Below are 25,111 nucleotides of genomic sequence, written 5' to 3' on the forward strand. Positions count from 1 at the left end.
AGAGAGAATGAAGGAAAGGAAAAGATAAAAGCACTGATTGGTGCCTCCTGCATGGCCCCCACCCACTAGGCTTACACCCAGAAAACTTGGCTTGTGCGTCACAAGGAATCTAACTAGTAACCTTTCTGTGCATGGCACTACACTCAACCAATAGACCCACTCCAGCCATCAGATATTTTATTTTTATCAAAACATCCTATTATTAATAGAAAAATCAAGATAGGAGAAAATGTACATAATCCTCTCCTAGTTGTTTAAAAACAAAATTTTAAAGGGTACATGGCCAACAAATTGTCATTTCCTACATTGTCTGCATGTTTGCAGTCATTACACATTGTGAAACTATGGAACTAAGAGTTACTGAATGTTCACTACACGTGCCAAGCCCTGGATTCAATGTTTTACATGAACTATTTCAACATAAATTGCATGATTATAGAGTTAATAAAAGGCAGGGCTGGAAGACAAACCCATCTGTCTCTAACAACAGAGTTCTGGCTTCTACTGTTAGCCTCTGTAACTATTAGGATTGGCTAGATGTTATTATAAATTACAAACAGACCCAAATATTTATTGGTTTTTATATTAAAGAAGGCATCTTCCTTGTTCATGCCACATGATCTCCCTGATTCTCCTGGGACTTGTATAAAGAGAAGCCACCATATACTTACCTCCTGGATATATCAGAGATGTACAGAGATAGTGGCAAGTCTCAGTGCTTCCAGACTTTTCTGTTAGCAGTGACAGGCTTCATTCTCAGCACATTTCATTGGTCAAAGCACTTCACAGGGCTGCAGCAAATTCAGGTGGTCAGGAGGGAAGTCTGACATACTTGATGGCCACACTCATGTGACTACATGCGGCCAGCCTCTTTTGGGGCTGTGTATGGGCGAAGAAGAGCAGTGAAGATTGGTAGGAAGTGACAGTGGAAATTAGTTCAGATGGTTCACTTCCCCCTCATCCAGGTGCATTTTGTCCCAGAGCTGCCCACAACCACCACTGTCTAGATTCAAAGGAGTGGACTTCAATAAGAGGAATTTGGTCAGAAGTCATTGGCCATGAACTCAGAGCCCACTTCTGAGTATGACCTTTAATAAATCCCTGGCTGCCTCGGTTCCCCCACTATGTTCGAGGTGAAGATCCACATATTAAGAATGTTTATTGGAAGGTACAGGACTGCAAGCATTCCAGCATCCATGTTCTTTGAAATTAATATTGATCACTACTCTGTCTCCTAGTCTCTATCATTTGCATAGCTCAGGTGAGGGCTCCATCAGGTGGGGCTGAATGTAAAAATGCTGACATTAACATCAATGTTGGTCCTAGGTTCCCATACATTTGTGCCTGAACCTGTGCTAAATGTGGTCCCTCCATTGTTCTCTTCATCCCCATTGGAGGAAGCACTGGGCCTAATTTTCCCTCCTTGTCTCAATGTTCCTGAGTGCCCAAGCTCACCCAGTAAATGTTGAGAGTCCAGGGGTCATAAAGTGATGCTCCAAGCAACCCCAGGCACATTCCTTATTAGGTGTCAGCATAGCTTACAAATGGGCAAGGGATTGACCTTCTCTTCAGGGACCAGGAGGACCACCCGGGTATGCCAGGCTTCTCCAGGGTTATCCAGTTCCTCATTCCTAAGGGGGAATTAGGGTCCTAGGATTCTTCACCCTCAGCTTTCCCCCATATGCACCCATCCAGTGGTTCCTTTTCAGGGATTCAGGATCTTCCAGATCCTCCTCAAAGGCTTAGAGTCCACCAAAAACAGTGCCTCCACACTCTATTCTTCAATTCTGCCACCAGTCTTTCCCAATTCTCCAACTTCTCTCAGCCTGCAGTCCTGCAGTTCTATGACCCTTCACTTCATCCATCCATGAAGCTGAGATGGGACCCAAAGGGGTATAACAGTGGCTTGGAAGAGAAGGGGCTCAGCCTGGGGAGCAGAGAAGAACATATTGTCCTCTAAATCACCCCTGTGGAGATTGCCTATGCATTTGTCTGTTGCTGGGGTGCACACATACAATCTCACGGGGAACATGCAGACATCATAAGCACACAAATGCCCAGGTACAGAACACCCCCAGGCAAAGATGGGCTCGCAGGTGCAGGGCTTGTGGCCAGGCTCACACAGATCCAGACTACAGACTCGGACATCACTTTGAGGGGAATACACAAATACACACAGATGAAAACACATGGGAACAAGACAGCATCACGATGCACACTCACAAACACAAAGGACACACACAGGCACACACCTGAAGGGACATATGTGGACACAGTAGACAGACACAAAGAAAATAAAAAACACAGATACAATCAGGAACACTCAAAGGGGCAGCAAGTCACACATACAACCAACACTGATAAGCAAAGCAACACTCCCCTTAATGCTGAGACAAACTAATACACTGTTTTAAAGGAAACATTAAGAACTGAGGTGCTGTCTTGACGAGGTAGTACAGTGGGTTGGAGAATCATCTCATAATGTACCTCCCCCCCGCCAACACACACACACAATAGATTGTGTATTTGATCCTTGGTTGGGGCATGTATGAAAGGCAATTGATCCATGTTCCTCTACCATTAATGTTTATTTATTTCTCCCCCTGTTTCTCTTTATTATTTATCTAAAATCAATAAACATATCCTCAGCTGAGGATTAAAAAAGAAAAATGTAATAATTAAGGTATTGAATTTTCAAGAACATAGCATTAAATCCAGAGCAATCTCTCTAGAACAGTTATCAGAGAATCATTTGAATGCAGTCAATGTGTCTTCTTTTCCCTGGGAGGCTAACAGAATCACTATCGCTGATCTCAGAAAAACCCCACATAATTCGTGTCATAGTCATGATCCCCTCCTTGCTTTCATTTAACCACTAAAATATGATGGTTTCTGAATAAAGTCATCCCTTCATTTCCATAACTTAGGTTAGACTTTGAGTGATAAAAATTAACTTATCTTAGTAGTAGCTGTTTTTCAGAGATTCCAACATAACTTTAGGCACTGGAGTGAGGAGAGCCAGTTCTCCCTCCAGGTCCCATGTGGCCATGCACTCCCTGTAGATAACTAGAACCTAGAGGTGCAGGAGTAATGCTCTGAGTAGACCCAGACACCGTCCTCTATTAGTTTTCAGCTTAGCTTTCACATGGGCAAGGGACACCCTCTCCAGGGATGTCCAGTTCCTCATTATTAGTGGGGATTTAGGAGCCTAGAAGTCTTCCCCTCAGCTTTCCCCCACATGCACCCATCTTCACATTCCTTTCCAAGGATCCTGGATCACCCAGCTGCTGCAAGAAGGCACAGTCTTCCACAAACATTTCCAATCCACGCTCTATACCTCCTGTCTGTCATCACAGTCTGCCCCAATTCCCCACCTTGCTACAGCCTGAGGTTCTATGAACTGGCCCTGTGCTTAATTCATACCTGAGATGGGACCTCCAGAGGGACACCAGATGCCCGGATGAGCAGGAGAATAAGGAGCTCAACTGGTGGTGGGGAAGAAAAACAGGTAGTCCTCTACATCACCTCTCCGGAGATTCACTATGACTTGTCAGTGGTTGGGGTGCACAGACTCAGAGAAATATACAGATAACACGAGCACAGAAACATGCAGGTAGAGAACACCCCCAGCCTCTTCTGGGCACTCAGGTGCTGGACTTAGGTCCAGGCTCACATAGACCCACACTGTAGACATAGGCAATACCTTGAGGGGAACACACACAAACACACACACAAACACACACACACACACAGAAACAAACAATTGGGGCCACCCAGACAGTGCCACAGGACACACACACAATGGACACACACACAATGGACACACCCCCATATGCTGGCAGGAATCCCTAAAACCAAATCTGTCCAGGGGCACAACCTCACACCCCATGGTATATTGTCCCTCAGAGTCCAGGCTCCATCACCTCACTCCAGGTGCAAGGGTCTGCTCGGCAAAAGCCAAACTTATGGAGCAGGGAGACCAACTGGAGTGCATCCCCCCAATGTGGTATCATGTTGAGACCAAGCCTCGCCTTCAGGAAATGCTTGTACTTCAGAATGGTCTCACCATTAAAAACACATAGCACCATTTTCTGGAGAATCCATGCTACCTCCAGGACTGGTTGGGCAGTGGTATTTTTAATGAAATGAAAATGGAAAATTACCCAGAAATGCAAAAATAGAGATTCAAACAATGCCCGTGGAGCTTAGGAGAGTGTATGGGCTGCTCAGAGGTACGTGAACTTATTTGAGGTCCTCAAGTATTAGGAGCTGCTCCAGAATTCCTGGGAGGGATCTGGGCTCCTCAACCACCTGAATCCAAAATAGCTCAGTCTCAACCCCTGGCTGGAAGGTGCTGAGACCACAAAGCCCATGTCCAGGCCCAGAGCTTTTCCCAGCCCCTTAGTGTTTAGTCTCAGGGAGCTCAGATGTCATAATTACTTGTGGGTGACTCTTCAGCTTAGCCCCAGTTCCCCACCCTCCACACTGACAGCAGGGCCCCTCCCCTCCTGTCCTCTCCCTCACTGTGTGCTCTGCCCTCATGAGAACCCTTATGGCTGGTTCACCACAGGGTCTCTGCCTGGTTTGTGATGGTGTTCGCATGCGTTGACTTGTTTCGTGAAAAAACACACAAATATATTGCTCAGAGAGAAAGAGAGAGAAGAATAGGGAGAGGGAAACACCCATTTTGTGTTCCACTAATTTTATACATTGTTTGATTCTGTTTTTTTTAAAATATATTTTATTGATTTTTTACAGAGAGAAAGGGAGAACGATAGAGAGAAACATCGATCAGCTGCCTCCTGCACACCTCCTACTGGGGATGTGCCCGCAACCAAGGTACATTCCCTTGAGCAGAATCGAACCTGGACCCTTCAGTCCACAGGCTGACGCTCTATCCACTGAGCCAAACCAGTTAGGTCATGATTCTTTTTTTAATATAAGCTTTATTTTAAATTTAAAGAAAAACTGAAAACGAGTATTTTTTACAAATTGTACCAACACTGAAAACGTAATTTGGGAATGTTGAACATTAGTTCTCAATTCAAAATAATGACATGTCTTGGTGTTGGCTAATGTAAAGTTTATTTAAACCTAGTACTTTTATATAAGCTTAACCATTTCATCCTTCCTAAAATTCAGTGATTATGATTCAACTTTAGAAGGTTAAAGCAGTCTTCTATGTAAAACCCCATATACCTTTTTGAAATACAATATATTTACACCAGGGAGGAAATGATAAAAACCTGTAAAAACCACATGGGACTTGCCAAAAAGGCTGCCTACATACAGAGGGAGCATTTCGCCTCAGCACACACACACACGTGATCCAACAGACTTCCTCACGTTCTCTTACACAGCAACCTGCGTGGTTATAAATGCCGCTCTAGCATGTATGAACTGAAAATAACATGTTTTAAAAGGTCCTTGAAGACACAGGGGAGTGGAATGAGCCCGCACTGAGAGCAGCACCACACAGGCTGTTATGAGGATGTGGCCGAGCTGCCAGCCCAGCTGGCTCTGCCCCTGGGGAAGCAGGCCCCACCCCGTGGGAACAGGGCCCACCCCAGGGAAGCAGGCCCTGCCCTCAGAAAGCTGGTGGAGGACCCAGAAAGACTGATGGTCTTGCCAAAACCGGTTTGGCTCAGTGGATAGAGCATCGGGCTGCGGACTGAAGGGTCCCAGGTTCGATTCCGGTCAAGGGCATGTACTTGGGTTGCGGGCACATCCCCAGTGGGAGATGTGCAGGAGGCAGCTGATCGATGTTTCTCTCTCATCGATGTTTCTAACTCTCTATCTCTCTCCCTTCCTCTCTGTAAAAAATCAATAAAATATATTTTAAAAAAAAAGACTGATGGTCTTTTTGATGATCTCCAAGGCCTCCTGGACCTCGTCCTCCTTGATGACCAGAGGAGGTGGAATCTGATGATGTCGCCATGGGTAGGCTTGGCCAGAAGTCCATTATCTCGAAGGCGCAGGCGCACCTTCCAAGCATCGGAATCTTTGGTTTCCCCGGTGACGGTGGCATCCAGCAGCCCCTTCCCACGCACTGCGGTCACGATGTCCCAGGGCAGCTTCCTGAGCTCATTCTCTTCTTCCAAAACTTCACAGGCGGCGTTGGCCCCGCAGCTGCCCAGGGGGTTGGCCCTGTACGTGGAGCCGTGCTCCCCACGCTGGATGGTCAGCATGATCTCGTGGTCACACAGCACCGAACACACGGGGTACAGGCCACCGGAAAGGGCCTTGCCCAGGAGGACGAGGTCAGGCCTGACGTTTGCATGGCCGACTGCCAGCCATCGTCCAGTCCTGGCCAGTCCTGTCTGGGTCTCATCCAATAAACAGGACTGGGTGCCTGGCGCAGAGCTCGCGCACACCCCTCAGGCAGCCTGGGTCGGGACAATGACGCCCGCCTCGCCCTGAATGGGTTAGACCATGAACGCAGCAATGTTTCGATCCTGAAGAGCATGCTCAAGAGCAGGTAGGTTGTTGTAGGGAATGATCTCAAACCCCAGCATGAAGAGACCAAAGCCGTCGTCGCTGCTGGGGTCCGTGGAGCTGTAGATGGCACACAGAGTCCTGCCCCAAAAGTTTCCAGCTGCGAAGACGATCTTGGCTTTGTCCTTGGGGATGCCCTTCACGGTGCAGCCCCACCACCGCGCCAGCTGGCAAGCGGTCTCCCCGGCCTCCACCCTGTCTGTGCTCATGGGGAGAACCTGGTGGTAGTTGAAGAGCTTCGTGACGTTCTCCTCGTCTTTGCCCGGCACGTTGTTGTAGGAGGCCCGCGAGGTCGGCGTCAGCTTCCCCGCCTGGCTCTTCAGGGCAGCCACAATCTTGGGGTGGCAATGCCCTTGGTTGACGGCGCTGTGCACACTCAGAAAACCAAAGCATTCCCTGCCTTCCGCATCCCACAGGGAAATACCTGTCCCTCTCTCCAGGGTGACCAGTAAGAGGTGGTAAAGAGCGTCCCAATATTCACGCAAGATTTGAATTTTGCGTGAGCATTAGCAACGACAAAAATAAAAGCCCAATTTTACTTGGTTTATTGAATCAGATTTTAATATTTGTTACCCTGTGATTTCAATCCCTTCAATTTGATAAGCATTACCAAGTACCAATTATGGCCCAGGAGCAGAGACAATGAAGACCAAGGCTTTGCGTGTGTACCAGCAAAGCTGTGGAGGCCATTTACCCGTTATGCCATTCCATACAAAACCCTATACTGTATACATTTTGAATCAATAAAAAATTTACAATTTTTAATTATAAACCTGTGTTTTCTATCAAAATTACTTCTTGCGTGAATTTTGGGACACCCTTTAGTTGTGAGCGCCATACTTGGCTTCCCCGTTCAAAAAACGTCATCCGACTATAGAGGGCCTTGGACCATCTTCTTAGTCGCCACGGATGTATTAGAAGTCACTGGCGTGTGGGCGCCCCGCCACAGTCTTATGACGAGCTAGCTTGGAAAGCATCGTGTCCGCAGAGCAAGAATTCCACCAACCAGCTACCCTTTCTCCTGCGGTTAAGATGGAAATGCAGATTGCTCAGCCTGGATCCAGGGACGACCTGCTGGGTCCAATAATCCCTGGTGGTGCCTCTGGCTCCAGAACCAGCAGCTATGTCTTGGTGGCAGCACATTGATTCTTGCATGGAGCCTGACTGAGGATGGAACCCACAACCTTGGCACTACTGAGATGATGCTTTAATCAACTGAGCTCTCTGGCCAGGGAGAAACTTATCAGGGGTTTTTAGTAAAATAAGTCACTAATGTATCTGAGAATAGATAGATACCAGAACCACTGGGATGAGAGATAGTTATGGAAGACAACGACAATTCTCGGGTCACACATCCCGGAACCAGAGAGGAGGGAGCCCGATTCTGGGTTGTGTCACCTGACAACTGCCCTCTCATAATCCAGGACCCCTCAGCAGGTATTGGAGAGCTGGTTTCGGCCCAATTCCCTGCAGGCCAGGCCGCAGGACCTCACCTGCCAGAGGGATCCCACTCATTCCACAGACACCCTTGAAGCCAAGGTGCTGCCCCAGGAGGAGCCTAATAGGGAGGGACTGGGGGAGGTTGGCATTAGGCTGTGTCAGACCCGTCTCAGCCAGTCCTACCCCACTTGTCACTTTCTAATTAATTTCCTTTCAATGTGCACAAGTCCATACACCCAGTCACTAGTAAAATATAATGATGTACTACTGAAATATCTTATGTCCATGTTCAATGCCATCATTTTCGCAGTTTGAATGTAGTTATGACATTTACACCAGGGAAATTTTCAACTACCACAAACCTAGACTTCAATGTATCATTAAATGCTTAAACTTAAAGAACACTGGTGGAGAATTAACAATGCAGATTAAATGTATAAGTGTCTGGTACAAGTGGGCTATAAATCATACATAGGGTAAAAATTAAGAAAAACCATTTTGTTTATAGAATTCAAAAACCAAGAATGCCATATAGCCAAAAAATCAGTCGAATCACTGAGGACTAAGTGAAATTCAAACATATGTCTTAGAGGCTGCACCGCCCTCCTATTGGTTAGAATAGAATAATAAATTAAGTTTAAAAGTAAACAAAAAATCCTGAGCATTTTAACAAAGAAGATAAAGACAGTGAAAGAAATATATGAAGAAATCATCACCATCAAATATCTTTATGGAAATGAAGTTAAAACAAAAGCGAGTTAACAGTACACTCATTGATGCGGCTAGTACTTAAAAGAGATTAACCTTTGCATGTGCTGGCAGAGTTGCATAGAATTTTCTAGGTGGGTGGGAAGGCAAACTGATTGACCATTTGAGGTCATAGTTCCATATATGTTGAAATGTACCACATTCACTGACAGTGGAACAGTTTAATAAGACATACATCTGTAGAAAGAATGGAATACAATATTCTGAGCTGTTTTATTTTTAAAACCCCAAACGTAGAAATAACTGAAATTATAGGCGGCTCAATAGTAAAAGTGGTTATCCATAGAATACAATATTTTCTAGAAATAAAAAATTATTTATATAAACGTTAGTGTTAAATCTCAAACATCTGTATAGCATGAAGGAAGCCAGTGTTTGTTAAAGAGAATTCACATTATAGTGCCAATAAATTTATGAAAAATATGAACTACTCTATTGTAAAGGAAGGTAAATCAATGTCTGCATGGAGGGTTGGGGAAGCAGAAATATTACAAAATGACTGGGGGTAAATACAGAGTGTGGCAAATTCAGGTTTAGAGTAGTTGGTGTTGAAAATAATGCACTAATAAATAACAACACAAATATAAAAACACCTTTAAAAAAAAAAGATCATAAACCAGAGCAGAGGAGAGCACAGAGTTTGCAGGTTGGTGAATAAAAAACCCCCAAAATTTATCAAAGCATAATGTGAGTACCACTATGTCCCTGAAAGAGGTAGCACTGCTTAGCTGAGAACAGCTGCTCTGGATGAATCCTGGGTCAGGTCCATTTTCTAGTCATAGAGAAATGAATGAAGATACTGCCAAGAGCTTGGAGGAATCATAATTACCTCAATCAGAAGCGAGAACACAGAATACATTCCCCTGAGCACCCAGGGAATGTGACCGATGCACACTCCTCAGGTGAGGCAGGTGTTAGCTATGAAACCTCTTTAGTGATAAACACAGTGACATCATTTGGGTTGTAGGTCTGGACATGTTAGCAAGTACAACACAGATCCTTCAAGTCTCATTTGTACCTCAATTTTATGATGAATCTAGCAGAGTGTATGTTCTCATTAAAGGGGTTTACATTCATGTAAATGGGTCCCATAGAGCCCCTTAAGTGTTCTTATTCTTAGTGAGAAAAATAAAAAACATTTCCTACACATTTACATCTTTTCTCCAGTGTGAAATTACAGGTGTCTAACCAGGTTATAGTTGTAGCTAAAAGGAATCCCACACTCACTACACTCACCAGTGTGAACTCTCTTGTCTTCACTGGGGATAGAGCTTTCACTAAAGGATTTCCCACATTAACTACACTCATATGGCTTTTATCGAGTGTGCACTCTGTGGTGCTTATGGAGGGCAGTCCTTTCACTGAAATGCTTCCCACATTCACTGCACTCATATGGCTTTTCTCCAGTGTGAACTCTGTGGTGATTAGTGAGGGTAGCCTTTTCTCTGAAATGTTTCCCACAATCGCTACACTCATATGGCTTTTCTCCAGTGTGAACTCGTTGGTGTATATTAAGGGCAGCCCTTTCACGGAAATGCTTCCCACATTCACTACACTCATATGGCTTTTCACCAGTGTGAACTCTGTGGTGTTTAGTGAGGTGAGACCTCTGACGAAAGGATATCCCACATTCACTACACTCATATGGCTTTTCTCCAGTGTGAACTCTATAGTGTTTAGTGAGTTCAGCCCTTTCAGTGAAATGCTTCCCACATTCACTACACTCATATGGCTTTTCTCCAGTGTGAACTCTGCGGTGTTTAGTGAGGGCAGCCTTTTCTCTGAAATGCTTCCCACATTCACTACACTCATATGGCTTTTCTCCAGTGTGAACTCTTTGGTGTATAGTGAGGTTATACATTTGACGAAAGGATATCCCACATTCACTGCACTCAAATGGCTTTTCTCCAGTGTGAACTCTGTGGTGTTTAGTGAGGACAGCCTTTTCTCTGAAATACTTCCCACATTCGCTACACTCATATGGCTTTTCTCCAGTGTGAACTCTTTGGTGCACAGTGAGGTGACACTTTTGACGAAAGGATATCCCACATTCACTGCACTCATATGGCTTTTCTCCAGTGTGAACACTGTGGTGTTTAGTGAGGGCAGCCTTTTCTCTGAAATGCTTCCCACATTCGCTACACTCATAAGGATTTTCTCCAGTGTGAACTCTTTGGTGTACAATGAGGCGACACTTTTGACGAAAGGATATCCCACATTCACTGCACTCATAAGGCTTTTCTCCAGTGTGAACTCTTTGGTGCACAGTGAGGCGACACTTTTGACGAAAGGATATCCCACATTCACTGCACTCATAAGGCTTTTCTCCAGTGTGAACTCTCCCATGTGGAGGGTGGTTAAACATTTGTCTACACACTTCCCCACATTTATTATACTCATAAATCATATCTCCAGAGCAGAGATCTTTCTGATAAGGAACTTTCTGTTTCTGGCTGTCAGCTCTTTCACATTCAACCCACTGGTGATGTCTTTTTCCACTGAGAAATTCCTGTGAAATCTCATTGTTACTGTGTGGCTCCATAGTGTTAAGAGTGGCCTGGTGCTGGAGAAGCCCTAACATGGCTGAGGAGTCTTCCCCAACCTCCATACTAGCTACAGGCATCCCAGATAAGTAGAAGCAGCAACAGGTCACAAGCGAGGGTCTCTCCATATCTTCTTTCCAGGGCTTCTCTCCACTGGCATCCTTCTGTTGCTGGTGAGGGTTTGCACTGGAACACAAGTCTCTCAAACATGCATCACTTAAGAACACATTCTTCTCAAAGTAAACCACTTGTAACTCACTCAGGTGCAAAATATCTTTTAACACTGAGAAGCACGGCTTACACAGATGGGTCCTCTGGGTGGCTGCAGCTGTCCTGGAAGCCCTGACCTGAGGATCTCCTATAGATACACTGTGCTGAGAATAGGCCTCCACATCATCCATCTTACGCCAAGGACCTGAAAACAGAGGAATGATGACGAAATGAATGTTGATTCTGGTGACAGCGGGAAGTCCCATTATAAAAGTGGGTTGCACATACTACATTGGTTTCATGCAATTGGCTGAAAATAAAAGACCTGAAAGATGGATTAGTAAGAGGTCACTCTGAAGTTCTTGAGCACTGAAGATCACAAAACAAGGGAGACTTCAGCAGAAATAGAGCAAAAACAAGACAAGTACCACATGGAGGAGAAGTGGACTGTCCAGCTCATTCTGCTGCTAACAGCATTCAGTAGATCAGTGATGGCGAACCTATGACACGTGTGTCAAAGTTGACATGCAAACTCATTTTTTTGCTTGATTTTTCTTTGTTAAATGGCACTTAAATATATAAAATAAATATCAAAAATATAAATCTTTGTTTTACTATGGTTGCAAATATCAGAAAAATTCTATTTGTGACATGGCATCAGAGTTAAGTTAGGGTTTTTCAAAATGCTGACACACCGAGCTCAAAAGGTTTGCCATCAATGCAGCAGATCTATGCTGGTGACATGGGCAAGCTGTGCGGAAGGTTGGTTACATCTCATTCCAAGTAAAATTCAAGAAACAAGTAGCTGCTATTTTAGGGGTATTTAAGCATGTACACTGAGTGGCCAGATTATTATGACCGGCCAGATTATTATGACCACCCCATCAGTACAAAGAAATGAATCTGTTATGCAAAGAATAATAATAATAATGATAATAAAACCTTGAGAGTATCTGCTTAGGAAGTTTTCAATATTGAGTATTTTGGAAGTGTCAATCGAGTGCTGATGGGGTGGTCATTATAATCTGGCCACTCAGTGTATGTGCTCCTTATAACGCTTGCATAGGTCCATGTTGTAGTATACTGCAGAAAGAGATGTGCAAAGGAATAGGTGATGTAAAAAGGACACAAAGGCAAAGATAGCCAAAGCTAGAAAGCCACTGATGAAATGAGAAGCCAGCAAAGTGTCAAATATGGAAAAGTAAATGTATAAATGAGGGGTGGCCATTGGAACTTGCACCAAACATCATTAGACAGGAGCAGGTTCCTGGTACAACCTGAACACCATCCTTATGTCCTACCTCCCCCGAGCTGCCACTCAGCCAGGCCAGGCTTCCCCTAGGAACATCCTGTACGTTCACCCTGCAGAAACCCAGGGTTCTCTCTGCACCTCCTTCTCTAGAAATATCTACAAACTAAATATTCCAAGTTTCAATGAAAGACAACAGAGGTGAGCAGCCATCACTTGCCCATAGCATTTGGCTTGCAATAGTATTCACAGAAGGTAATATTACAAACAACAATGTAAGGAGGGTCTTACAATAACAGCAACTGGTTCCTGTATATAAAGAAGATACCTGGCACAGGCATTCACCAAGGTCCTTATCTACAGGAAAGGTGCAGAAGTGGAGGCCATGGATCTGGATATAGTCACCCTTCCTGGGTGAGGAAGAGCAGGAGGGACCCATTAAACTGTCTGTAAGACTGCTGACACCCAGACACTTCCTGCAGTTCCTAAGGCAACTGGTGTTAGGGAAGTTTGTGGAGTCTATTGCTCAGGGCTCTCTGAGAGCTCAGCACTGGCAGCCACAGCCCATTTCACAAGACAGTGGGGGAAATGAGCAGAGCCCATGGTCTTGCTTTGAGAGAGACAGTGCTATGTCTGGAGAATAAATAAAGAGTGGGCATCACTTCAGGACACTAGGAGAGATGAAGGTCTTACCTACGAATGATACAAGTGAAAACACTTCCAGCATCACATCACAGTACAGACGTCTCTGAGCCTCATCAAGGATCTCCCACTCCTCCTGAGCGAATGCAATGGCCACGTCCTCAAAATTCATATCCTGTCATAATGAGGACAGTACATCCCATGATAAGATTCTCTCTTGAGATGCCAAGTTTGTCACACTCCCCACCTGGCACATCCATCTGCCTCCTCTACTCCCCACATCAGGGAAGACAGCAGGCCTTAGTCCCATCAAAGTCAATATCTCCTTATATTCCTACTAGAGGCCCGGTGCACAAAAATTTGTGCACTTGGGGGGGGGGGGGCCCTCAGCCCAGCCTATGCCCTCTTGCAGTCTGGGACCCCTCGGAAGATGTCCACCTGCTGGCTTAGGCCCACTCCCTGGTGGATCAGGTCCAAGCTGGTAGTCATACATTCCTCTGGCAGCCCGGCAGCCCTGGGGAAATGTCCACTTGCCAGCAGGGAGCAGCCCTAAGCTGCAGTCCGACATCCTTAGCCCTGCTGAGGAAGTGGGAGAGGCTCCCACCACCACCGCTGTACTGGCAGCCGTCAGCATGGCTTGTGGCTGAGGAGACCTCCCCCTGTGGGAGCGCACTGACCTCCAGGGGGCAGCTCCTGCACTGAACATCTGCCCCCTGGTAGTCAGTGTTTGTCATAGTGACCAGTCATTCCTAGTTGTTCTGCTGTTAGGGCTGATGGCTGTTTGCAGCTGGTCATATCCCCTTCAGTGTGTGGGTCCCCACTGGGGTGCCTGGCCAGTCTGGGTGAGGGGCTGAGGGCTTTTTCAGGCTGGCCAAGCCCCCTGGTGACGGAAGCTCCCAGCCTCTCCTTTTCTTTTCTTTTTTAATTCTGGGGTTTATGTACCTTCTATAATTGAAACTTTGTAGCTTTGAGAGGAGCTCAGAGCTGGCCAGGGTGGGCGAGAGGGAAGCCTGCTGGTCGCTCCAGCTCCATTGCCACGGCCAGCTGAAAGCAGGTATCTGGGGTTTATTTACCTTCTATAATTGAAACTTTGTTGCTTTGAGTGGAGCTCAGAGCCCACCATGGCAAGCGGGAAGCTTGGCTTCCTCCATCATTGGGGCAACCAAGCCTCCTGCTTGCTCCAGCTCCGTGGCTGCCAGCCGCCATCTTGTTTGGTTAATTTGCATATAGTCGCTCTGGCTGACTGGTGGGCATGGCTTAACCGCTTGAGTCCCAAGCAGTGCGATCGCACTGCTGAGATTTTATGTTGAGAAAACCCAGCACATTTCGAACATTGTGGACAGCTGATGGTGCGTTACCGATTGTCGAAGTCACGCGCTCAGATTTACTGATGCAAATACATCACACAGCTCCTTTTAATTAATATCTGTTTGAGTCCCAAGCAGCGCAACCGCGCTGCTTGGTATTTCTCGACATAAAATAAAACAAGCGCTATCACGCTGTTTGGGTCTTTTCGTACTCATTTAGAGAAAGCGCGGTTGCGCTGTTTGGGATTCTTCGACAGTGTTTTTTCAATACCCCCTAGGACTCAAACGGTTAAGGTGTAGCGAAGGTACAGGCAATTTGCATGTCTGTCTTTTATTAGTGCAGATTGATGCTGTGTCTCTCACAACAATAAAGGCAGATGAGCAGTTATAATATACCTGTGCTTTGGGCCTCAAATGAGAGTCAGACTGCCCCCTTTCAATAACAGTGGGTGCCAGTAACATAGGGTAGGATGAAATGTCGCACATAAAGGGAGTGTGAGTGACTTGACACTGGTCTTGTCAGGCAATACCCATGTTGTCCTCCAAATTGTCCCTCAAAGACACCAAAATGCTAATGCACATTACACTTCTGACTCCAATCCCAGTTTGCTGAGGCCATCACTTTGCATTACCCGCTGCCCACAGTTCTTTGATCCACACTTGTCTCACAGCTTCATTCCCAGAGGCACATCTTCACTAATGACATAAATAAGCCATCACAAGGACAGGTTGTTTTCTAACTAGCTTATTTTCTAAAATTCTAGTTCACCACCTCTGTGATATATTTCTCTCTCAACCTTCTCTGTTCTCCCTTCCCCATGCTGACGGAGATTTTCAAGTGCAGGTGACACTGATGTATGCTATCTCATTCCTATTGTTCACTGGGTCAGGCCTCAACTAGAAATGACAGGTGGGCACATATATGTCACCTAAGCTCTGGACCTCGTATGTAGCACCACAACAACCCATCTTGTTAGAAATTATCCTAAAATTTCCCATATCATATCATGAAGACACCATCAGAAATGGACTCCCTTTTCATTCACTCGTCTGTCAATGTTAGTGCCCGGCTGCTCTGGTTTTAGTCCCAGGACCACTCTGATGTCATCATGCCCTGTGGGTGACTGTGCAGCTCAGCCCAGTTCCCCCACCTGCTACACTGACATAAAGAGCACCTCCCATACTGTTCTTTGGATCTCTTATCCTCCAAACCCCGATCACCCTCTCATGCCTTTTTTATGAGGTTTGAAGGTCTCTTTGATGATTTCGTCTCTCAATGTATTTTTGTTCATCACTTTATGCCAGTGGACCTCATCATTCCCAATGCCGCGACCCTTTAATAAAGCTCCTCATGTTGCTCTCTCTCTGCTTCCTGTCGCTGCATCGGCAAGGTGGGGGAGCCGAGCTAGCTCGAATAAAGACTCTTATGCTTTTGCATCGGACTGGCTGGCTCCCTGATGTGGTTTCTTGGGGATCCTGAAATCTGGACATAACATTTGGGGGCTCGTCCGAGATCCCCAAAACCATTGAGGGACCCCCCCAATCCGTAGAGTCTGACTGGCCGCGGTAAGTGTCTGTATGTTGTGTATTCTGTTCTGTGTGATATATGTTATCTCTAAGGGACTTTTCCTGTATCTGGAGGAATGGCTTCTAGATGGTACTCACCGTCAAAACTCGGACTGGCTACGGGTTCGAATCTGGCCTATCTTTTAAAAAAGGTAGAAGAGAAGCATTCCTAGGCAGTTTTCTACTGCCTCTGTTTAGGGACTTGTTCTGTATCTGTTCTGTGTGAGCTCACTTCTGAAATCTGTAATCGCCCGCAATGATCTAAGTGGACGCACAGGGGGATCAAGGGCGGGAGGAGTCGGGGGACGCCTCGACCCTCCATCTGGAGGGGTGTAGTTTTGCTTCCGTGGAGTCGGAAGGTCTGTAGGAACCCCCTCAATCTGAGAATCTGAGACGAGGCGGGTCGCTCCCGCCGGTTTGGCATAAGGCCATCGTCTAGTTGCTTCCATGGAGTTGGAAGGCTGTTCTTTGGGGCCCTCTGTTTGTCTGTGTCTGTGTTTTTCTGTTTTCTGTGGACTTACTGGATGGATGTTATGGGACGGACTCAGACTGCTCCTTTGGGTATTGTGATTGATCATTTCAAGGAGATTGGGGGAGGCTGTAGAGCTCCCTCAGGAGTTGGGAAGTTGTTATTGTTTAAACTCTGAGTGAATGTCTGGTGAAAGTGTGTGAGTGTGGAGGGAGGGGGCCTGCCCTCTCCCCTCCTTTGTGTGGCTCCACGACTTTGGTCAGGTGGGCATCTGAGTGAGGATCTGTGAAAACAGGTCACCCCCTCCCCAAGTAAATGCGTCTGGGATTTCTGTGCACGTGTAGAGAGAAAAGCTGGCTTAAAACTAATGCGCGCACTGTCCAATTTTGGATAGAGTTTTGAGCTAGAGTCTCTTTGCAGATGTGCAGGATGGAGCCCAAGACTGATCATTTACCCAAAGAAAAAAACGGATGCTAGCTAGATTCTAGACTGATTGAGAAATGCTGAATATTTTGACTTGCCAGGTAAAAGTTTAAGGTTCGGATTGAATTGGGAAAAATTGTGTTATTGTGGTAACTAAATGCCTTTGCTTATTGGTACAGCCACCATTTTGGGCTGCATGACTTGGCAGCTGCCATGTTGGCCGCATGGTTTGCCGCTCCCCTGGGGGCCGCCATCTTGAAACAGCAAAGGCCCCTCCCTCTGATTTAGTCAGGGGTGGAGCTTTAAGGAGGAGTTTTATGGGACAGAAGTAAGCTTGCCTCTCGGATTTATTTTTAAGCTGATCTCTTAAATCTAGAAAACCCTGCTTTCCTTAAACTAAGGACAATCAAAGGTTATGTCAAAGTCTTTAAAAGGGACTGATAGCAGTAATCCAATTTCTAAAAGTCAGATAGAGACTGTGGTTTCATGCTGATATTCAAGGGCATATTTTTCCTTTGCCTGGGAGGGACAGTGCAGCTGTCCCAGGGTCGGGAGGGCTCCAGCTAACTTGCAACTCAGTGTTTGGGAGACCCAGGATATGCCTAAGTTTAAACTAGGTTACCCAAGGACTCTAGATAATGTGTTTACCCACAGCTGTGGTTTGGATTGCATGCTGTCTCTGCTTCTGTAAATTGATCTGTCCTTATTGCTTAAATATGTATCCTTGTTGTTAAATTTGAATGTATTGTTAATCTGAGGAATGTTAATTATTTACATGTCACCTAAAAATTAAGGCTAAAAGTTTTAACTAACTGAAAAGTATGGCTTTGGTGTGATGGGAGGAAAGAAATTTTGAATGGATGGTAGGCCAGTAAGCTGGAACTGGTCACTGGTGGTGGATTGTGAGAAGGGCTGGACACTGCCTAACTTCTCCTTCCTTGGTACCCCTGAAACATCAGAGGGTACTTTTGGCCTTGGTTTTCTTGGTTTCTGGTTTTGGATTTGTTTGTTTGTGATGAAAACCGTTTCTATCTGAATGAGACATAGGTCAAGAATCCTGTCCTGGAATGTGGGAAAGGGAAGACCCCCACATCTGTTCCTGTCAGGCCCCCATCAGGGGACTTGTGCGATGTTCCTGTTATCAGCTCAAGAGCCCAAGACTGTAAAAATACTTGTTCACTGAAAAGGTGTAAGTGTAAATGTTTATTTGATGTTTGTAAGCATCTCTGTTTGTTTGCTGGGAACTTTGATTTGCTATGTGATATTCTGTGCTGGGTTGGGATTTTGAAATTCTGGGGTAAATTTAAAAGGTATCTGTGGCTTTTCTAGTCTGATTGGGACATTTAAGGATGGGGCTCACAGTTCCTCAGGACAGAGATTTCATGGGCCCTTCCCCCTGCCTGTGAAAGGAAGGCAACGGGCTCTAGAATCTGTATGAGACCAGCCCAACCCCAACTCCTCCTCATCAGCACAGACCAGGAGATTGGGTCTACAGCAGAAGGCACCGCCAGGAGACCCTCGAGCCACGTTGGAAGGGTCCCTACACTGTGGTGCTGACGACCCCCACCGCTCTCAAGATAGACGGCGTCGCGACCTGGGTCCATCTGTGATCCGGGAAGACTTCATCACCAAATGGAGCGTCGATCAAGATCAACGCAACCCACTCAAGCTCAAGCTACGGCATGCTCGACCTGCCTGATGCTGGTAACATTGCTCACGATCACTCCTGCTACTGGGAGCCCCCACAATACTGTGTAATAGACTGAGATGATGCCTGCATCTTCATGGACATGGCTCCAAAGAGACAAGGATAATTCATAGGAAGGTCAAGAATAGACTTTAGTAGGATTTGGCTGCCTGAAGCGGCCATGATGCCAATATTATGTTTCATTGTATTGATATGTTATATTGACCTTTGATTCTCTTGCAGGTTTGAATGTATGTTGGCTGTCCTGGAAGGGGACTGTGTGGGGTGAACCCCAAGAGTAGAGGGTGTCTGGCTGCCAAGAGGGCAGGTGCCCAACTGGGCAGGGAAGGGTGCCCATCAGGTTTTGGTCTCTGTTGAGAGACAGTTGATGGTTGGCAGCCTGTATATTGTCTTGCAGGCCTGCGTAACCATGCCCATGTCAGGGGTAGTACAAACCTCAACTGTAGAAAGCTGGGAAAGGCCTGTTTGGAATAGAAGGTCTAAGGCATGGTTATGCATAGAAAGAAAGTTTAATGCCAACAGTTGCTGTTTTGTTTTAAATCCATGAAAAGGAATTAGCAAGGAAAGTCAGAAAATCTTAGAGTAGATCAGTATGTCTTTCTTCTTATGTAATTCCTCCGAAATTTGGCAATGCTAACATGGCAATACATTTCTTTGCATAGATTCAATAAGACCAGTTCCTAATAGTGGTTTTATTAACGGAAAACTTTGACTGGAGTATCATGTTTTAAAGAGCCCTGTCTGAGCTCTAAAGACTTGAAGCCAGTAAGAATGCCACAAAGAAAGCCTGGTATCCTGCTTGGAAGCCCTGAAGATGGCTGGCGCTGGAGTGTCAGGCCGATGCCCTACCATCACTGGCGGTTGGTAAGAGTAGAAGGGGAGCAGTAAAGATGCCTTTGCGTCCCTGCGGAACCCCCACACACTCTGGGCCGCAACAAGTAGGAGGGCTATTGAGATGGGCCTTAAAGCCTAGAGCGTGGGCTCAGGTGGAGTTGCTACAGGTGAGGGATTAACCTAACTCAGCAGATACTGCAGGCGGGCCTGATGGCAGCTGGGTGGCGTGGCTTCCTGGCCCTACGGGGCATATTAAGATTCAACCATGAGATTCCAGCAAAGGTGGTCGGTTACCATTCTTGTTGTATTTATGCAAACATCAGGCCAAATTGAATACAGTAGATAAATTAATCTTGATTTGTTTTGTTGATAGCCATGGAGGAATTTTAAGAAAAAAAATCCTATTTCAATAGAAGTTGTTAAAGCTAAAATGGTTTCTTTCCCTTCCACCAGACCATTTGTTAAGATATGCCCAGTATGGGCCTCTAGCAACGGTGGAATAGAAATGCAGTCCGTCTCATGATTGAGCCGGAAGTTCCAAGACAAAGGGGGGAATGAAAGGGTAAGGGCTAGGCCCTCCACCTTGCCCTAGGGTAAGGGCTACGCCCTCCACCTTGCCCCAGGGTAAGGGCTACGCCCTCCATCTTGCCCCAGGGTAAGTGCTCCATCTTACCTTGGCCACGTGTTTGGCGAGGAGCTTCTTCCCAGAAGTCTAAGCCTCTGCTAGCCACACCCAGGAACAAGACACCGACTTGTGCCTGGCCAATCAGCAGAGCACAGTCCTTTCTCCTCCCCTTCCTCCAACTCCCCCTATATAACCAGTCTCCACACAGAGTTATCTCTCTCTCTGCTTCCTGTCGCTGCATCGGCAAGGTGGGGGAGCCGAGCTAGCTCGAATAAAGACTCTTATGCTTTTGCATCGGACTGGCTGGCTCCCTGATGTGGTTTCTTGGGGATCCTGAAATCTGGACATAACAGAGGCTTACCTTAGAGTTAATCAGGGTTCCGATCCAGCGAGAAAGCCAGCATCACAGAAAGTGAGTTGTAATCTTCATGCTGGTTGATGGTCTTGCCTTCTGTTTTGTTTTTTTTTTTAAAAAAAAAAAATGCAACACCTGCCTTGGCGAGAGTGGCTCAGTTGGTTGGAGAGACATCCTGTATACCGAAAAAGTTTCGGGTTCGATACTCAGTCAGGGCACATGCCTAGGTTACAAGGTCGATCCCTGGTTGGGGCACAAACGGGAGGCAACCGATGCATGTTTCTCTCTCTCTCTCTCTCTATCTCTATCTGTATCTCTCTCTCTCTCTCAACCCGCCCCCATCCTCATTAATAAACATAACCTTGGATGAGGATTTAGAAAAACACACAAAAAACTAACACCTGTGAAGCACAATAAATAGAAGCCCAACAAAACGAGGTGAGCCTGTACTTTGCTGTAACCGCCCTAAAAATGTGATGCCGTGTCCTCCTCTGGGCACCACATTTGGAGGCACTTGAGGTCATTTGTTCAAGTGTTGGTGGCGTTAACATTGATTACTTGGGTAAGGTGGTGTACCAGTTACCCAGGGCTGTGGAATAAAGTGCCCTCAGACAGTGATTTAAAAAAAAAAAAAAAAAAAAAAAAAAAAAAAAAAAAAAAAAAAAAAACTCCTCATGTTGTGGTGACCCCAAAAAAACAATATATAATTATATATGTGTTTCCCAATGGTCTTAGGCCACCCCTGTGAAAGGGTCGTTTAACCCCCAAAGGGGCCATGACCCACAGGTTGAGAACCGCTGGTTTATGCTGTTCATTATATTCCACAAATGATGATATCATGTGATACTGATCTTTCTCTGACTGGCTTATTTTGCTTAGCATAATGCTCTCCAGGTAATAAATTCATTTAAAAATTGTTAAAAAAATTCTGAGCAGACATTTTAACAAATATGATAAAGACAATGTGAATATATGTATGAAACAAATGCTCACCATCAAAAATTGTTAGGTAAATGAAAGTAAAACAAAGGTGAAGTAATCCTATACTCATTTATTGGGCTAGTATTTTGAAAAAATTACCATCATATGTGCTGGCAGAGTTGCAGAAAAACTTTCATTACTCTGGGTGGGTGGGAATGCAAAGGAAATAAGCATTTAAGATCATAGTTCCACATATCTTACAATGTAAAACATACATCTAGATAATGAACTGAATACAATATGCCCAGCGGATTTCTCTGTAATACCCCAAACCTGGAAATAACCAAAGTCATAGACACATAATTAAAGTAGTAATTCACAGTACACAATTTGTGTTGAATCTCAAAATAACTATGTAGGGTGAAGGAAACCAATATTTGTTAAAGAGCACACACCTTCTAGTGCCTATAAAATTATGAAAAATATGCACTACTGTGTTGTAATGGAAGGAAAATCTATGCCTACTTGTAGGACTGGGGAAGGTAGAGAGAGAGTTTGCAAAAGGACAGAAGGTAAATATAGGGTATGCCAAAAGTAGGGTTAGAGTTGTTGGTATGGGAAGTATACAATAATTAACAAATAATAATACAAGTATTTACTCTGCCCTGGTTAGTGTTACTCACTCAGTTAGGCATCATCCCCTACACTTAAAGGTCACTACAACAGGTCAGGGCACTAGAACATGCCTTCCTCAAACCCCAGTAGGGGGCATGCAAGAGGCATCAGATTAACATATGTCTCTCATATAGATGTTTCTCTCTCCCCCCTTCCTTCTCATTTTCCCTAAAAGAATCAATAAAAGTCATGTTTAAAATACTTTTTTAAAAACAATAAACTATGTTTTGGGTGCTCACTATTATAAACCTCTTTTTGCTCCACTGTGTACATTGGTGACAGCTAAGTTTATTTCATGTACAGCTTTATATGTACATCAAACCTCACCAAATAGTACATATTAAAAATGTGCAGTTTGTTGCATGTCATTTCTCATATCCTGGAAGGAACAGCCTTGCCATAGTCCCAGCAAATATTGGTAAGCAATTTAGACTATTATCATCAGAATCCATAGGAATGTTGACTGGTTTCAAGAAACATCCTGGGGTTGATTATAGGATTATTCTTCCTCTACCTTTGAATTCTTGTATGTTGAGCATCAACCTTGAGGTGAACACCCTAGGGGGGCCAGCAGAATAGCAAAATTATAAGATTATTTTCTCTGACAATGACTTCAGTCATAGTAAACAGGTATGGAGGATCCTGAGAACATCTGTACACAAACATCACGCAAGCCACAGGCCCTGAAACATTTGTGGAAAACATTCAGAAGAAGCATTTTTCAACTAATTTACTGCAGTCTGTCCCACTCACGATTGAAACAGTGCTTCTGCCCTAATTGTGGTTGCACGCAACCCCCAGATTCTTACCACAAATGACACCAGCCTATGAAATTTAGTACATCATGACATATGGATCATTTGCTGAGACTTATGTCATACACACTGTGAACAAAGTGCTTCACAGAAGCACAACAAAGACCTCCTCTTCAGGGTGACCTTTGACTTCACCAATAATAGAGGTACCAGGCTGCAAATTAGAACCATAAAGTCCTGCAGTCTTGCTTTCAAGGCTTTTGGCAGAAATGCAAAATAAGCAAATAATGGCCAAAGAGTGATTTTCTGCCATCATGATGTCCCTTCAGAAGCACTGAAAGTTTGGGATCCCCAAAATATCTCTTCACCTCTACCTGCTGACAGATCACAATTGTGCTTTCAAGTCATCCCAGGCAGAGAATAGAACCAATAAATTAAAGGTACAAATGCAAAAAGCACCTTTATAAAAAGATCATAAACCAGAGCCATATACAGCAAGTGGTTTGCATGTTGGTGAAAAAATTCATCACAGCACAATGTGAGAAGCACAATGTCCCTGAAAGGTGTAGCATATTTTATGACTGTGGTCTGGGGGAAACAATGGTTAGGTCCATTCCTTACTCAGAGACAAAGGAGTGAAGATCCTAAGAGCTTGGAGTACTCATCATTTCCTCAAACATAAGTAAGAATACAGAATTCATTTTTTCTGAGCACACAGGACTTCCCACAATCAGTACACACATATAGCTTTTCTCTCGTGTGAACTCTCCTGTGGATAGGAGGTGATTGTTGCAGGAAAAAGATTTCCCATATTCACTACATTCATAAGGTTTTGCAGCACTGTGAACTCTCTAGTATTGAGTGAAGTTACTGTGTTGCCTAAAGGACTCCCCACAATCACTACACTCATATAGCTTTTCTCTACTGTGAGCGCTGTGATGTTGAATGAGTTTGGACCTCAGGATGATGGACTTCCCACGATCACTACACTCGTATTGCATTTCTACAGTGTAAACTTTTCTATGATGAATGAGGAAAAAGATTTTTCTAAAAGCTTTTCTACATTTTTTACTATTATAAATCACTACTCTGGAGTAGATAACCTGATGTTGAACAACTTTCTGGTTGTGGCTGGCAGCTTTTTCACATTCAGCCCACTGGTCATGACTTCTTCCACTGAGAAATTCTTGTGAAATCTCACTACCCAGTGTTAAAAGTGGCCTGGTGCTGGAGAATGTCTCAGATGGCTGGCAAGTCTTTCCCAACCTCCCTAATGGTTGAAGGCACCCATATTAAGTAAAAGCTGCACTGGGACACAAGTGAGGCCCTGTCCATATCCTCTTTCCAGGGCTTCTGTTCACTGGCATCTCTCTGTTGCTGGTGAGGGTTTGCAATGAAACAGAAGTCTCTTGCACATATATGTTATGGATGAAGGCTTTCTGCTCAAAATATACTGCTTGTAACTCAGTCAGGTCCAAAATATCTTTTAAGACTGAGAAAAAGATGTGTCTTCTGAGTTGGTGGGGCTGTCTTAAAAGCCCTGACATGACTCTCCTGGTACATATACACTCTGCTCAGAATTGGTCTCCTTATCATCCGTTTTATGCCAACAACGTGAAAATAGAAAAATGGTGAGGAACTGAATGCTGACTGTGGTGACAGGTGGAAGTCCCTTTACAAAAGTGTGTTGCACATAACACAGTTCCGTGCAATTGACTCCCAACAAAAGATCTATAGGAAGGATTATAAGTTACTCCCATGAAGGTCTGGACTACTGAAGATAACAAAACAAGGAAGATCTCAAACAAAATATGACACATGCGGTAAGCACCACGTGGAAGAGAAGCAGGATCTTCAGCTCATTCTTCTGCTAACAGAGTTGAGCATGGTTTGTCTGCTGGTGACGTGGAAAGCTGTGCTGAAATATGGTTATGTCTCATTCCAAGGAATCTATATATATAAAAGGGTAATATGCAAAGTGACCCCTCGAGAGTTAGTCCTGGAGAACGATCGCTCGCTATGACATGCGCTGACCACCAGGAGTCAGTGCGGAACAGGGTGGGTGACCAATGGCAGCAGCAGGGCGTGGGCAACGAGGGAAGGAGGGAAGGAGGAGGTGGGGGAAC

General features: G+C 45.0%; 1 protein-coding gene and 1 pseudogene across 1 annotated transcript; both read right to left on the reverse strand.

Annotated features, from left to right (window-relative positions):
* Nucleotides 1–5,838: 5,838 nt before the first annotated feature.
* On the reverse strand, nt 5,839–7,472 carry LOC138998623 (ornithine aminotransferase, mitochondrial pseudogene; annotated as a pseudogene).
* A 2,546-nt stretch (nt 7,473–10,018) lies between these two features.
* Nucleotides 10,019–11,068, reverse strand: LOC138998624 (zinc finger protein 135-like). The gene has a single exon (XM_070400754.1). The coding sequence runs from the start codon at nt 11,066–11,068 to the stop codon at nt 10,019–10,021; it is 1,050 nt and encodes a 349-aa protein (XP_070256855.1).
* Nucleotides 11,069–25,111: the final 14,043 nt, after the last annotated feature.

Source organism: Myotis yumanensis, unplaced genomic scaffold, assembly GCF_028538775.1.
Source record: "Myotis yumanensis isolate MYYU_CA2020_CCGP unplaced genomic scaffold, mMyoYum1.0.hap1 SCAF_20, whole genome shotgun sequence".
Lineage (NCBI taxonomy): Eukaryota > Metazoa > Chordata > Mammalia > Chiroptera > Vespertilionidae > Myotis > Myotis yumanensis.